Source organism: Nycticebus coucang, chromosome 10, assembly GCF_027406575.1.
Source record: "Nycticebus coucang isolate mNycCou1 chromosome 10, mNycCou1.pri, whole genome shotgun sequence".
NCBI lineage: Eukaryota > Metazoa > Chordata > Mammalia > Primates > Lorisidae > Nycticebus > Nycticebus coucang.
Genome location: NC_069789.1, coordinates 19,988,585 through 20,004,774, shown reverse-complemented (window position 1 = coordinate 20,004,774; position 16,190 = coordinate 19,988,585). Strand labels below are relative to the sequence as shown.

General features: G+C 47.4%; 1 protein-coding gene across 2 annotated transcripts in view; it reads right to left on the bottom strand.

Moving 5' to 3' along the window:
• Positions 1-16,190, bottom strand: part of SLC35F3 (solute carrier family 35 member F3) — a 486,918-nt gene that overhangs the window by 113,998 nt on the left and 356,730 nt on the right. The window contains exon 1 of one of the 2 annotated variants that reach the window (XM_053607477.1): positions 13,156-13,504. The exons of the other annotated variant lie outside the window; for it this stretch is intronic. Within the exon in view, the coding sequence (XP_053463452.1) occupies positions 13,156-13,231 (76 nt within the window). The 5' untranslated portion in view covers positions 13,232-13,504. Of the gene's footprint in view, positions 1-13,155; positions 13,505-16,190 lie in introns of those variants that run through there. 2 annotated transcript variants of the gene reach the window in all.

The following is a 16,190-nucleotide window of genomic DNA, read 5'->3' as shown; positions in this document are numbered from 1 at the left end:
TTAACCTTAGACATGACGGCCTGGGCTTCAGACATCTCCGAGGGCTCTCTGCTCAGTACAGTGCATACTAAGAGCACTTCAATTGGCCAGGAAATCAGTGCGAAGCATTTGCCCTGCACCAAGAGCTTTGGGTGGTCTATAAATAAATGTAAAGCACGAATACTCTTCTTGAGGAACTGACAGTCTATTTGAGAGCAACAAAGCAGACCATGAAGGAATTACAGAAGAGTTACATGCAAAATGGAGAGATTCTGACCACGTAACAGAAATTCTGCAGACAGTGTGGCCGGTGTGAGCTGGGAAAATAGTACAAAGAAACAGAAAAGGCCAAGGTTTGGCCTGGGCTTTTGCGGGTACAAAGACTGAATAAAAGGAGGACCAAAGTTCAGGGTCAGCAATGCTGGTGATCTGCCCCAGGCGCAGTGAGGATGAGGGTAACATCTGAAATCCACTGCCACCTCGCCTCTCTGCAAGACTCAGTCTTGCCTTGGTCAGATATGGCAGCAGGAGAAACTGCCAGGTTTACTGAAGGGACTGGAACAAATTCAGTTGTCAACTGACCCTGCTCTATCAAGGAAGTGCAAGCCCAAGGTCCATAACAGAGGGACAAAATTAGTTGAAGAATAAACAGGAGGACACGACAAATCCAGTTAGCAGATGCATTTGAAATGCAAAACACAACCCCAGCTTCACACATTCTCAGGGTTATTCTCAATTTATGCACAAACAGGTTTCAGACAGAATTGCAAGACAGGGGACAGGGTCCATTCTCAAAAGCCTTTCTAATCTTCAAGTGCAGGAAACTTTCATTTATTTTTCTCCCTCTAAATCAGCAGATCTCAACCTGTGGGTCACGACCCCTTTAGACTGTATTAAAGGTTCGCGGCATTACGAAGGTTGAGAACCACTGCCCTAAATTGCAAGTCAAGCATTGCCTTTGCTTGATTTTACTTCTTTATCACAACTGATGGAGGTAGTGCAGATTGTTTTTAAGAAATCAGTGTTGACTATGGAATACTATGCAACCATAAACAAGGATAGAGACTTCACATCTTTTATGTTTACCTCGATGGAGCTGGAACATATTCTTCTTAGTAAAGTATCTCAAGAATGTACTCAATACTACTATGAAATCAATATATCACCACCTACATACTCATACAAATGGCAAAACATAACTATAGTCCAAAAAAGTAGAAGGTAAGAAGAGAGAGAGGGGAGGGGAGATACAGGAGGAGGGAGGGTATTTGGTGGACCTCACCTAATGTGCATGATGCAATGGTACATTTCAAAACTATTAAGAAATGAGTATAATTGTGATGGATGTGTTACTTAGTTCAATGTAAACATTTCACAGTGTATATCGAAGAAGACCCTGAACACCATAAATGCATCAATATACAAAGTTATGATTTAATAAAAAATAATTAAAAATTTAAAAAAAGAAAAGAAATCAGTGTTGATTTAGCTTCAAGATATTTCCTGCTCTGGCTCATCTAACCATTAGTACAGGACTAGAAATACTATTTATGTCACCCTAACCTTCACTCTCCAATACCTCTTCCCCACTAACAATCCATCTATCTATGATCTTCTTGTATCTTAAATTCTAATCTTTAGCTAGAAGTACTGGGAGCGATGCAAAATAGAACAGATGATACATGTTGGCCCAGTGCTTGTGCTGACAGATGCTGCAGTAGTCGATTCAAGCTTCTCTGGATACCTGTGTCACCTCTACTTAATTCACCCACAGATGCTGGAGGATAGGCAGGCTCATCCCAGTTCTGTTGTCAGAGATGCTTCTGCTGAGTTTTTGGAGAAAGTGTGTGTGTTGTGTGCATGTGCACGGGAGGAGTGTTCTCTTGTGCACCCTGGCTATGCCATGGCATGGTGACATGTAACCATCTGCATGCGAGTTTCCATTTTAAGCTCTGTCTCAGAGTCCTGAAGGTGCTTAATCCATTTACAAAACCCAGGTGTCATTCCCACCCCCCTGCAAATCCTCACTTCCTGCTGCCTCCTACCTACCAGGGACTTATATAGGATTCACCCTCTTTGATCAAACAAAAATTTTACCTAGAGGCAATGTCTGCTCAGCAGAAGGAAACTCAAAGCCCTAACAGGTGAGTTGGAATCCAGTTTAGCTGTCAACTTATCTGGGAATCAAAGCAAGTCCTTTTCCTATGAGCTCTCCATTGCTTTCCCCTGGGAAAATGATGAATTGGGTGCTTTCTATGTTAATTTAGTAAAAGTCACTTCTACAGTGAAAAGCAAGGAAGATTGGAAAATCATTTGCAGTCATCTAATAGAATACGTCTTTTGGAACTTTCAAGAAAACACTCATGTTTCTTTTATGAGGTCCCCTGAGAATAAGTGGGTCTTTGTTGTCACCCTCTATGAAAAAGTCTCCAGGGGCTTACACGTAGAAAGTAACAGAGTCCTTCCTTCAGAGCAGTGGCTCCCAACCTTCCTAATGCTGCAACCCTTTAGTACAGTTTCTGTGGGTCACGACCCACAGGTTGAGAACTGCTGCTTTAGAGTAAGAGACCTAGAGCTAGAACCAAAGACCATCCATTGGTTGGCATGACTCAAACCTCCCACAAGTAAAGGAGATACCACTTCACAGAGAATGGGAGGAGCTGCCTCTCAACTGACATTGACATTAAGAATATCTACACAGCTTGTTTGTTACAGCTTTATTGAGGAATAATTTCCATACCATAAACTTCAGTCATTTAAGTGCACAATTCAGTGATCTTTAGCAGACGTATAGAATTGGGAAACCATTAGCATGACACAGTTTTAGAACATTTCTCTCATCTCCAAATGAGGTCCTGTGCTCACTGTCCCCACCCTCACCCTAGGCAACTACCAACAGTTTCCCTTTTCTATAAAAATTTGCTTCTTCTGGACATTCCATACAAGTATGGCCCTTTTACGTCCGCCTTCTTTCATTTAGCCTAACATTTTTGGGTTTTATCCATATTGTAGCCTGTGTCAGCAGTACACTGTTTTTATGCCTGAGGAAAAGGAGTGTGCTATGGGGATATATCAGATGTGGGTTATCTGTCGATCTATTGATGATTGCTTCCAGTTTGGGCCTACTGTCAATAATACTGCAGTGAACATTCACGTATAATTTTTATGCGGATATATGTTTATATTTTTCTTGGGTGGAGTAGTTAAGTTTTCAGGCTATGCGTCCAGCAAATTGTCATTGACCGCCTAGTCTGGGGCACAAGGCAGACACGCTCGTTTCCTGGTAGAGCTGGCTTAGCCCAAGTGGTAGAACTCAGAGTGTCCACATCTCAGAGGATTAAGTGCCTCTAATTCCATCCAAACAGCACACAGTTGAGAGATGCTCTGGGAACCAGACCTCCACCCCCGCTGCCCCTTTCATCTAAACTGCCCAGAGAAAGATGGGGCCTGATAAACAATTTCCCATGTATTGATTACTGATGAATACCAGGCCAAAGGCCTGGAACTAAATAGCTTTGGCAAGATGAAGAGCTTGTAAAATGAGAAGCTTTTGTTTATGGCCATTTGTAAGTATAACTTATCTCTCAGAAAATGTAATTCAGTAGCCGGGCGTTGTGGCGGGCGCCTGTAGTCCCAGCTACTCGGGAGGCTGAGGCAAGAGAATCACTTGAGCCCAGGAGTTGGAGGTTGCTGTGAGCTGTGTGAGGCCACGGCACTCTACCGAGGGCCATAAAGTGAGACTCTGTCTCTACAAAAAAAAAAAAAATAAATAAATAAATAAATAAATAAATAAATAAAAAGAAAATGTAATTCAGGTTTTATCCTATCTACTCATCAAATACTTGCTCAGTGAATTTATGTGTGACTTTTTTTTTTTTTTTTTTGGTAAGCAGTGGAGTAGAAGAAAGGGAAGGAAGAGATTTGCAATAAAAGCTGTCACACATATAAAGCCACAATGTGCCCCAGATGTCCCCAAACAACCCTCATTTCACATATCCCAACTCACTATGCCACCTGCCCTTGCCAGATGATCCATGTAGATTCCTAGAATTGGGGCCAGAAAATATTCCCCCTATTCATACATGGCGGAAGCTGCAGCCACCTTCTGACTAGCATAGGTCCCAGGGAAAGAACAGGATATATGGATAATTGAAGTTGAATGTTGACCATAAGTAAAGGAGAAAGGGAATTAAACGACTCGTGGTTAAACACCCAGCGTCTACCCCACACTCTCTGCCAAGAGGGAGCTCTTATATATCTTTTTTTACTTTCTAGGATGATGGCAGTCAGTCTGACTATTCCTCTTTTGTAGACTGAGGCTATGGGAGTTACTACTCTTTCAAGGTCACAGTTCAGTGAGTGGCTGAGATGCAGTTTTACTGTGGTTCTGTCTGACTCTAAAGCCTCAACAGGAAGGGCAGTGTTCTCATTCTTCCCTTTGAAAGTCAACTAGGGCCATGGAACTGAACACCTCTGCTGGAGCTGCCTGCTACTAAGAAGTGACTTCAGGTTTGCAGAGGGCAGACTCCATTTTTTAACATGGAAAAGCCTGATTGTGTATGGGGCTCTGAGCTAGGATTTGCTGTCCTCCTGCTGAGGGTGTTCTGGACTGAATGATTGTGTCCTCTCCACATTCATATGTTGAAGTCCTAATGTCCAGTGTGGCTATATTTGGAGATGGGTTCTATAAAGAGGTAGTTAAAGTTAAATAAGGTGTTAAGTGTAGGGCTACAATCTGATAGTATTAGTGTCCTTATCAGAAGAGACACCAGAGACCTCACTGTCTCTCTTTCTGGACACACACACATACAGAGAAGAGATCATGTGGTGACACAGAAGGCTGCTGTCTGCAAACTAGAAAAAGAGCCCTCATCAGTAACTGAATTTGCCAGCATGTTGATCTTGGATTTCTGACATCCAGAACTATGATAAACAAATTTCCTTTTCCCAAGCTCTCCAGTCTATGGCATTTTGTTATGGCAGCCCAAACTGACTGGTACAAAAAGGTTACAGTAGAGTCTGCTGTTGTTGTTGGGGTAAGGCACAGAGCTACCTACCACGTTGCCAGATGTGAGTGACAAGCTGCAAATGCTAGGGTATTTATTGTGATAACCCATTAGGAGAAGAAATAACTTCATTAGATTTGAAATATTAGATACTATTTCATATGTGTTTGCTTCCTTGGAATTGCTTAAACCTTCGCTGTAAAGTGATTCCTGGAGGCCATGTACAGAGACAAAAGAAAACATGGGAGCTGTGAAGTTGTTTTTAAAAACAAAATTAATGTTAGTGCTAGGAAATTATTTTCCTGGTTAGGATAGAGAACTTGGAGGGGAAGAAGGTCGATTTGAGGGGATGGAGTGATGTGGTGGGAGGCTGCTCTGAAAATCTCCTGAAGTTCTACTCTGAAGCTGGTCTGTGAGCCTCCATCCAGCCCTCCATCATCTCAGTAATTAGACATCTGTGCTGGCATTTCTGCCTTATTGCTATTTCCTTAGAGATGCCCAGAGTAACTTCCTAATGTCCAAGTAACATGACCTTCTGCAGTGGATTTTAGACAATGCTGGAATGTACATGGCCTGAGGTGAATCACAACTCCAGGGAAACAGACCTAGAGTGGATTAGCCCTAAACAATGCTGTTTGTGCCCTGGGGGAAGAGTCATCAGCCTACTCTTGGGAGGGAGCAGAGCTAGTTTCAATGCTTGGTCTGAAAACATCTGAGCTTGAGAGGATCAGTTTTAATCCACGTTCTCTGCTTGTCCTGGCCTGTGCAGCCTCCTGGAATTTCACCATTTTTGTGACTGGGGCACATGATACCTCTGTACACATAGCAGGCACTCACCAATTGTAGACCTGGTGATATTTTGGTGCTGCTAGTGGCCTTCACGCATATACCTAAACAAATGTGCACAGTCCTCTTTTCTGATGTTTTTCTTTGCCAGGCGGTTGGTGCGTCCAGCTGCTTCAAGTTGTACATGGATTAGAATGCGGGCTGTCCAGCTCCTTCAAATTGTACATGGACTAGAATGCAGGCTGTTGGAACTGAAGGGGGCCCACTAGAGCCTTCTCTTGTAGAGGGGCTGGCCCCCAAAACTCATCATGGCAGCCCTGGGCAGCTGCCAGGTGAGGCTGACACCACTGATCCTCTCATCAGAAGAGCCTTGTGTGTTTTGGTTGGACAGAGTATAGGATGAAAATGAGCAGGAGAACAGAGCAAAATTAAAGCACCATTTTCGAAGACAGACCTCCAGTCCTCAGAAGAGTATGAGCATCATTAAGGCAAGAATGAACTTGCTCAGTCAAGGACTGAAGTGCTATGCACAACTTCCCAGGCTTAATCTCCTGCCCAAGGATAAGCATTCTGCATCAATGAAGGGTGATATGACTGAGAACATTCCTGGGCATTGAGGCTTTAACACAAAAACAGGCGAGGCCAGCTCCAGGCAAAGCTCAGAAGTGGCACAGCTTCTCCCTGAGGTCTTACTGTTCTTCTCTTGTGCTCTGCTCATCTGGGCTCCCGTGTCAAGTGCAGGGGCTTCTTGCTACTAAAGATTCATTCATAGAGCAAGTTGTACCATGTATCTGGTTTTTCCACCCTCTGCTCACACTTTGAAAGTCTGCAGCCCGCCTGACACACGCTGACACACACCGGATTCCTTATTGTCCTGGGTCTCGATTCCTCAGAGCTCTGCTCTCTGACTTACAGCTGGTGAGGAGTTTTAATCAGATAAGCCAATCTCTGCTAATGAGGAAGCTACTTAATACCCTCATACAATGTTCCTGCTGAAAGAGCCAATAGAAAATCTATTCTAATCCCTTTTCTTTGCAGCAGGAGACACCCAGGCTCCCAGAGGTGAAGCCCCTCCCATGTATTAATTACCTAGTGGGAGAGTGGAAACTGGAATGCCAGTGGCTGGACACCTTGCCCATTGTTCTTCCCTAGTCCCTTCTCTCCAGCTCAAGATGTCTTAAGCAGTGGAAATGTGTTACTTGCCAAAAAGGCTTTTAAGAATTAAATCTTTTCTTGGCTTTCCCAATAGAGCTATTTCCTACCCTTCAAACCTTCAATCCTCATCCACCATTTTCAGCAGATGATGCCACTTCCTACTTTACGAAGAGGCCCAAAGTCACCAGCGCAGCTCTTCCGGCTTCACCCATCGTTTCTCCATCTTTGCCCAGCATCTCCATGTCACTCACTCCCTTTCTCTGAATTGTGCTTTACCCCTAGAGCCCACTGCCTCTTCTGGGCCATTGTCACATCAATCACCTTTCTGTTGGGGCAACCTCAGACCTTCCCAGGGATCAGCCCTTTTCTTCCAGTTTATGGAAACACCTGCCTCTCTCAAAAGTTCTCCCTTTCCCCTTCCACTAACATAACTCAAGCCTCTCTCACTGTCAGATACCTTATTATCATCATCACCATCATTAAATCTTCTAAATGTTCTCCAGGAAGTCAAACACTTTAACCAAGTATCCTGTGATGGCTCCCCCACCCACAAACACTCCCCCCTTGCAATCTGGCTTGCAGACGAGCACCCCCTTCAAATTGTTTCTGTCAAATTGCCCTTTCTTGGTTACATTCAACGCATCGCTCTCCCTCTTTCTTCTAATCTTCTTGTAATTTCCATGATGCCACATTATATGAATTCTCTGGTCCAAACCGTTCAGACTTCTCTCCTGTCTCTCTCATCTCCCAAATATGAGCTTGCCTGGTCATTCCCAAATCATCTGATTTGTCCCCCAGGCTTCACCACCTCCTTGCTTGATACGCACCTGCATTGGCACGCACTGCCAAGGCCTGGAGCTCAACCTGTAGAAGGGTGACTCCTGTCTCTGGCCCACTCCTTCCTGCTCTCCTACTTCACACTATGGTATGTTGATTCCTCCTCTGTCCTATCCTTATCCTCACTGTCGGTGGTGTTCCTGTTAGGACACCAGCAGCCCACATGCTGCTGTCACGATTGTCACTAGGCCCTCAGGCAAGGACTATTGCAGGCGCCCCCCCCCCCCCCCCCCCGTCTCCTTATCTCTAGTGGGTACTTACCAGCAGGACTTCTAAACTTGTTTTTACTGTACCTTCAGCAGGACATACCCCTTCCCTGACGTACAAGTGCCTTAGATCAACTCTGACGCTTATACATGATAGACTTTGGTAATTTTTATTCTATTCTACAGAATGATTTCATAACCCAGGTTGGACACCACTGCTAGACACAGCTTAGTTTCCAGGCTCAGAGGGTGTTTTCTTCTCTTTTATGGCTCCCTATGGTCTAGCCCCCCTACTTCTTTTTTTTTTTTTTTTTGTAGAGACAGAGTCTCACTGTACCGCCCTCGGGTAGAGTGCCGTGGCGTCACACGGCTCACAGCAACCTCTAACTCTTGGGCTTACGCGATTCTCTTGCCTCAGCCTCCCGAGCAGCTGGGACTACAGGCGCCCGCCACAACGCCCGGCTATTTTTTGGTTTCAGTTTGGCCGGGGCTGGGTTTGAACCCACCACCCTCGGCATATGGGGCTGGCGCCCTACTCACTGAGCCACAGGCGCCGCCCTAGCCCCCCTACTTCTTTAATAATCCAAGCTCTGGCCCAGAATGCTTGCAGGTCTCCAGGTGCCACCTTTTCTGCCTTGTACCTTTGTCCAGGGCTCCCTCTGCCAGGAACACCATGTTCTTATCTTCCACCTCACAGCAAACACAGTATCCTCCACCACATCTCCCTATCAAGCTCCATGGAAAAGCTGTTCCAGTGACTGTACAGTCATCACCTGGAGCTGGATGAGGAGAAGATTTCTGAGGCCATATCCAGATTGAAGAGGAAAAAATTTCCTGTTAGATTGCATCATTTTTTGCAAAGAAGGGAATCATGGTGCCAAACAAGAGTGCTACATAGTGGCCATGTGTGTTCTGGACAGAAGTTGAGTTTGCCCTCTGCCGAATACAGCATTTATTTTATGCCCCTTCTATGGAAATAAAAACATTTACATTTCAACATAGAATCTTTATTTGTGTGCATTTCTGACATTTCTCACTTGTTTGGAAGCTCTTTTGGATCAAGGGTTGCATTTTACTCCTCTTGGAATCCCCCAAAACATTTGGTTAATTCTCCTATACAATATTAGGTAATATGATTCATCACTACATGAATAAATTTTGTTATTAAAATTTCAAGCAAAGGACTAGCCAGCTAGGTAAATATTTTGGGCTGAGAGAACTCTTTGGCAGTATACTTCCCAAGACCCTTTTCAGATGTGGCCAGCATGGCTGGGTCTTTATATATCTAACAATTGAGCATTCTGGGATAACGATCTTGTCATATTGGCAGAAACAAGGTAGGTAGATCTGCTTTGGGGGCAGCTGGGACTGCCTGACTTCTCTAAAGCTGAGGCACTAAATTGTTGCCAGCAGCCAAGGGTCTTACGAGCCATGCTGTGATGGGAACTTTATGCAACTTTGACTTATCACCTACAAGGTGCCGTGAACTGATAGAATTCTCACTGCTACTCAGATGAATGCAGTTGCACGAGGACCTTGCCACATTTGGAACCAGGCATGTATGGGATTAAAACAAGAGACCCTTGCTTTCTAACTCCGTGATCTTGAATGAATGACCTTCTGAGGCCCCCATTTCCTTAGCTATAAAGTGGGAGTAATAATGTTTACCTTTGCTTTCGGAAGAACAGAGATAATACATAGAACGATCTCTGTCAGCACAGTACCTACAAGGTGGTAGGCACTCATTTGTGAAAATTATTATTTTCATTATTAAGGGGAATCATCACCCCTACTTTCATATGTGAGAATTGATTTAGCCACAAGTCCTTCAGCCAGTGTGAGAACCGGGCACAGATCCAGTCCATCGGACTCCGAAGTCCTTACTCTTTCCACAGCACTTCTTCCTGCCAGTCTCTGGAGGCAATTCATTGCTCTGGTCTTAACTATTAACTCCTATGGAATGTATTTTTAATTGAAAATAAATTTGCTTATTGTGAATATAGATGGTCTCAGTAAATACGACTCTATCCAAGACATTCTACTGATCAATATTCAGTGTCTGCTTCTGATGGGAAAGCCAAGAAACAGATATGCGAAAACAGGACATATTGTCCGATATGACAGATGCCATCAACCCAGCCAGAAAGCACTTTTCCAGTCTCAACCCCAGTGTGAGTCCAGCCCCACTCTCCTCCTCAGGTTTCGGGGCTGAGACCAGTCTGTTCATACACTGCCCCAAAACAGCCACTTCTTTGCTCTGTGCCTGACAAGTTTTCTCACATCCCCCCAAGCCTCGGTTGTGACGCCTCTGTTTCAGAAGACCTCCCCCTCAGAAGGCCTCCTCCTCAGAAACATCTCTCCTGCGATTGCTCAGTTTCCAGTGTCCCCGAAATGCTCTGTTCTTAGCTCTGCACCAGAGCTTACTACCCTGTATCTGACAATTTACGGATCTGTATATGTCTCTTTCCCACCAGATTAACAGTTCCTTAGGGGAATATGAAGCCAGCAATGTTCATTTCCAAGGCCTTGTTTCATTGTCACAGGATGCAGAGTCAGGTCAGATGAAGTATTTGTTGAGTAAATGAAGTCATCTTGTCCATCTTCCTGTGTTTGAGTTCAACCAAGCACAGCCTTTTCTATTTTGGTTTTATATGTACCACATGCTGGTGCCTCCTTGCCTCCCCTTAAATGACACGGTCCACAGGCTAATAAATCTTCCTTGCTCGCTGCATTCCGTCCCTGTAGCCTGTCTACCATCCACACAGAAATAGCCACAGCATGGGGACCACCTCGCCCTGCGCATTCAAGGCAAAACACAATGATTCAACACTTCCAAAACAGGCACACAAGATGCAAATGGTTTAAAAAAAATAGACCAAAAGCCAAAATGAACAAAAACATGAAGGAAAAAAACCAGGCAGAGATATATGTGAGCCCAGGCAGGCAGACTTTTGCTGGTATATACAGAGACACCCCACGCGACATGGGGGCTCACCAGGCATTGCCACCTTCCTCCGCCTCACTGTACTTCCCAACAGTCTGCTGAAATAGCTTGTTACTTATCTTTACATTTGAGGAGACTGAGGATCAGTACTCATGATTTATACAAATCAAACTATATGAGGGGCAGAGTAAGTGCCTGACTCTGTGCCTGACAAGTTTTCTCACATCCCCCAAGCCTCATCCACAATCTGCCTAATTGTTAGTCCTAGGCACAATTCCATCACCCACAGACATTCAGGAAGAAGTGTTGGTTAAAAAAACAAGCCCCCTGGTAAAGCAGTTGCTGATGTTAGTGTGCATGGGACACTCAGCTCACTGGGCAGCAGCCCTGAACTAGTTGGGGGTGGGGAGGATGGATACTCCTCATTTTCATTCCCTGGACGCAACCTCCAGGCTTGGCCATGGGGAGGTTCCTGCACCTGGCATGTCACTCAGGGCCTCCTGCAACACCTCTGAGACTGTGATGCCCAGCTCAGAGAACCTCATCATCAGTGTAGAGCCCTGCAGCTCACAGAACCTCACCATCAGTGTGGATCCCTGCTTCATGTGCAGCTCACAGCTGTCCTGCTCAAGGAGGTGGGTAGGAGAGCCCAGGAAGATGCCCTGCAGCTGGAGAGAAGAGCCAGCCTGCCTTCCCAGCGGGTGCAGGAGGGGCGAGTTCCCAGGAGAACCAACCTCATGAGTGAGCTAGACACTCACTCCCAGCTTCCCAAAGGGAAATCAGCACGTGCGCATCTGGGCAAAGTCTGGGAGAAGGCTTATTCAAATACCAGCATCCCTGGAAGAGGCAGTGCTCAGGTATGGACGACTGATACCAAGTCTTTCCTGAGATTGGGAAGGAGGGAACAGCCTCAAGAAAGAAAAATAAAAGTCAACCTCCTAAAGATAGAAAATGATGAGAAATAGGTAAGCACAGGTCAGTGCAAAACAATGTTATGAAAAAAGCAAGAGTTTTGGCTGAGACAGCCCAGGATTCCATTCCTGTTTCACCACCGAGGAACTGTGTGTCTTTGACAAGTTGATCCACTTTCCTAGGCCTCAACGGTCCTCATCTGTAGGATGCAGTGATAGTACCAGAGTGGCTAGGTACAGGCCTCTGTCCTGCCCTCATTGGTTCTGAGACACTGGAACAAAAAGGAACCTAGGAGTGGGACGCCGGGTCCTCAGAAGCCTAGAGAGGTCCTGGCTGCAGGCCAAGGGCAGAAGCCAGGCTGTCTCCGGTCCCTCACTCGCTGCTTGCACCAATGGGTTCTGCTAGCTCAGGATAAGCAAGGGCCCCCCAAGTAGCCCCTGGGACCCGGGGGTGGTCTGCCTTTCCCACCTGGCCAAGGTCACTCACTAGCTGGAGGGAGACGCAGTCCTTCCACAGCTGCGCCCTGGGAGCAGGAGCCAAGGCCTGGGACGGGTCTCTACCCCCTTCTACAAGGGGAAGCCAACTCACAGCCCCCCAGGAAAGCCCCCCAGGGGGCTTCTCTTCTCCTGCCCTCCAGCTCCTGTCCCCTGGGTGGGGGCGGTTCCATGCAGTAGGGGCCGCACGGAGGAGGAGGAGATTCTGGGGGCCTCTCACAGCCCCTCCCTCCCCTCTCCAGGGCCTGGGAGAGAGCATGTTTACAGACTGGAGATGGCTCTTCCCTCACCTGCGTGCCCCGCCCATTCCCACAGAGCCGGCAGTCACTTGGCTGGTGGCCGGGAGGCTTCGGAACAGGCAGGGCAGCCGTCTCAGTCCTCGGCCTGCCGCCTCCACCAGCGTGGGCAACACCTCTGGTCTGCTGGGGAGATGCTCCCACTCCAAGCAACTCGAGTGTGTGCGTGTGCTGGGGAGGAGGCACTGGGTAGCATCTGGGCGACCCCTCGTACCCAGCAAACAAGAGTCTCCAGACAGGCCTGGAAGGAGGTGAAGGTGCAGCTGCCGCCAGATGTGCTGGGGACGGCTCAGGCAGGAGAGGCTGGTGGGACTGGCGCTCGACGCAGCATCGCGCTCTGGGCGGCCCCTGGAGCAGCCGCGTCCCCCACTCAGGCAGCGGCCCGCTGCACTGCGGAGTCGCGTCCTGGGAGAGCAGCCACCCCCGGCCCCAGCGCCCCGCAGCCAGGCAGCCCGCCGCGGCAGCATCCCCCGGCTGGAGTGCGGGGGCTTCCGCGCCAGGGCCCCGCCGCGCCCCCGGGGCGAGGCGTTCGCGCGTTACCTTCCACTTTGGTGAGGGTCAGGACCGGACTGTTACAGGCGCTGAGCGGGGCTACCCGGGCCGAGTGCTTCTTCATGATGAGCCGGCCGCCTGCAGGAGCGCTGCCGCCGATCGCCTACATCCTGGGGCCGGCTGGAGTGCGCCTCTCCGGGGCCCTCCTCTGCGGGGAAGCGCCAGAGGCTCGCCCCTCTCCGTCCCGGCCTCCCCGGCTGCCCGCCGGCTCCGCTCTCCGCGCTGCTCACTGCGGCGGCCGCCCCGCCGCGCGCATCCTCCCGGCAGCGCAGCCACTCCGCGCACACACGCGCGCACAGCCTCCTACTTGGAGGGTGCTGCAAACTCCAACGTCACGTACAAGTGCACTCCCCACGCCCACACCGCGGCTCACCTGCTCCGCCCTCCACCCTGGGACGCCCAGCCCTGCAGCCCGGTCCCTCCCTTCCTCCCAGCCGCGTCCTGACTGCAGCCTCACTGGGTCGCCACTCCCCCGACCAGCCCTTGTTAAGGGAGACCTGAGAACGAAGCCCCCGGATTGCACAAGTTTACAGAGGAAAGTGCCTGACGTTGGATGAAGAGTTGACTCTCCCTTAGACAAAGTCCTGAATTGTTTCACACTGAGAGTTGGAAAAAAAGTAACGCTTCCCAAAGCTTGCATGGCACCTTGGCCAGCTCTTTTGGGGAAAAAAAGTGCAAAGTCTGCAGAAGCAAAGCAGCCACAAGAAAACAAAGGCTTGAGATCATTTTTGCAGCTGTCCCACCTCCTCAGTCCGCTGAGTCCACATATGCCTGGGAAGCAGGAAAACTCCGTTTTTGGCCCAGCATTCACTGCTCTCACTGAGTCCATTTGTAAGCTACCGGCCAACGGTGCCTGCTAAAAAGCAATGATAAGCCTATCGCATCACTAGCTGGTGGGATCCCCAGTGAGCGCTGGTTTCAGTCTTCAAAAGTGCGTAGTCTCTGCAGGTGGGATACACGAGGCTCAGGCAGACCAGAATCTCAGAGGCCTTAGGGAAATCTCATCCACACACACCCCACCACTAGTTTTGGTCCCAGCCTCCACTGGCAATCTGAAGGATCAGTTTGGATTCAAGGGGGCTAAGTCCTTACGTAGAGTTTCAGAACCTTCAGCATCACTGGTTTCTGCTGGTAAAGTGGATATCCCTTGTCCCCTGTCATTCTGATCCCCGCTAGGGTAACTCAGTGGGGGCTGCAGGTGGAGAGGAAACTTAAGAGGAACAGGAGTTCCCTAGCTTGGCACTTACCGCTGGTGACATCCACCTGCCCAGCCTCAGGCCTCCCCAGCAAGTGGCTCTTAGAAGTTGCTCTTGTAGGGCTCTTTTTATCACTTGTTCTCCTGAACACCCGTGATGAATAGCATGCCCCTGGATCTCCAGAAGGGCAGGGCGTCTCAGGGTTGCTTCCCCATCACTACGTTCCAGGAAAGGTATTTAGGGCTTCTTTAGGAGCCCCATAGTGGACCACATAATATGCCTCTTACAGGGAACTTGTCTCAAGACCCCCTACTGATAACCTACAATAAACCCATAACCTATTTCCTTCTTTGGAAAAATTAAATGCAATAAGCTTAATGTAGAGCCATTGCATGCAAAATAGTACTTCTATGTGTTGTTTGAAGTTCTTTGACAAACATGTATTATATACATAATACCTAAATACTGTACAACAGTCCTCACATTGGAGCATTTACTCTCTGTCAGATACTGTGAAGCATTTTGCATAAATCATTTCATCTTCTTCTCACTAAAGCTCTGTAAGGTGGTTGTTGCCTTGTTTTACAGATGGAGAAACTGAGGCTCAGTGAGGATAAATAACGTATCTCAGGTCCTAGAGGAACTGGCCACCAGGGGATTGACATCTAAGTGTGAATGATTCCACAGGCTGTGCTTGTAACCACTATGCTACTCTCCTCAATAGTATAAATAAAAATGCAGAAATTCTCCAGCTATTCCAAGTCAGGGGAGAGATGTATCCCATGTCCTTTGATCGGACTGTGATTTTGATGGATTTCATCACACTGGGGCATGATGAAAATATTTACTTTCTATTTATTACGATGTTCTGTCAAAGAGTTAACAGTTCAATATTGTTAAATACTCCTATTATTACCTATACTCATTCAATAACCATTATCTAAATCCTGTTTGCTCCCTCCCCTGCAGGTTGTCCCAGGGGCTGTTGGTAACAAGGAAGCCACCACCTCCTCATATTTGTTAACTTCTGCTTATCAAAGAGGTTACTATTTGTCACCTCAGCCTTGTACCGTTAATTTTTTTAATAGAGATGGGATCTTGTTATATTGCCCAGCCTGGTCTGAAACTCCTAGACTGAAGCAATCCTCCCACCTTAGCCTCCCAGGTAGCTGGTCTTCCCTTCAATTCTAAGCACTATGTCCTGTTTCTGCCTTTTGTTTTTCATACTGAAAACCATCAGCCCTGTGTCTCTCAACTTGTGCTTCAATAGAAACACCTGCCCCACCCTTAAAAAACCCAACATCACATACTCCTTCTCAGACCAGGAGTTTTCTGCTTGCTTGACCATATGAGTACTGCTATTCTTTAAGTGAATGCTTTTTGAGAATGGGATGTGGTGGGGATGCATATTTAAAAACTTACATAGGGCGGCGCCTGTGGCTCAATGGGTAGGGTGCCGGCCCCATATACCAAGGGTGAGGGGTTCAAGTCAGGCCCCGGCCAAACTGCAACAAAAAAATAGCCGGGGATTGTGGCAGGTGCCTGTAGTCCCAGCTACTCTGGAGGCTGAGGTAAGAGAATCGCCTAAGCCTAGGAGTTGAGGTCGCTGTGAACACTGCGACACCGCAGCACTCTACCAAGGTCAATAAAGTGAGACTCTGTCTCTATAAAAAATAAATAAATTAATTAATTAATAAAAACTTTCATAAACAAAAGTATCTGGGATGTTAATGGTGTACTGGTGTATGCGCGTGTACTAGTGTTTTGAAAATTTCAACATTTTAAAACTTCTCACTGAAATTAGGCTATCATGGCCTACTTCAAGGA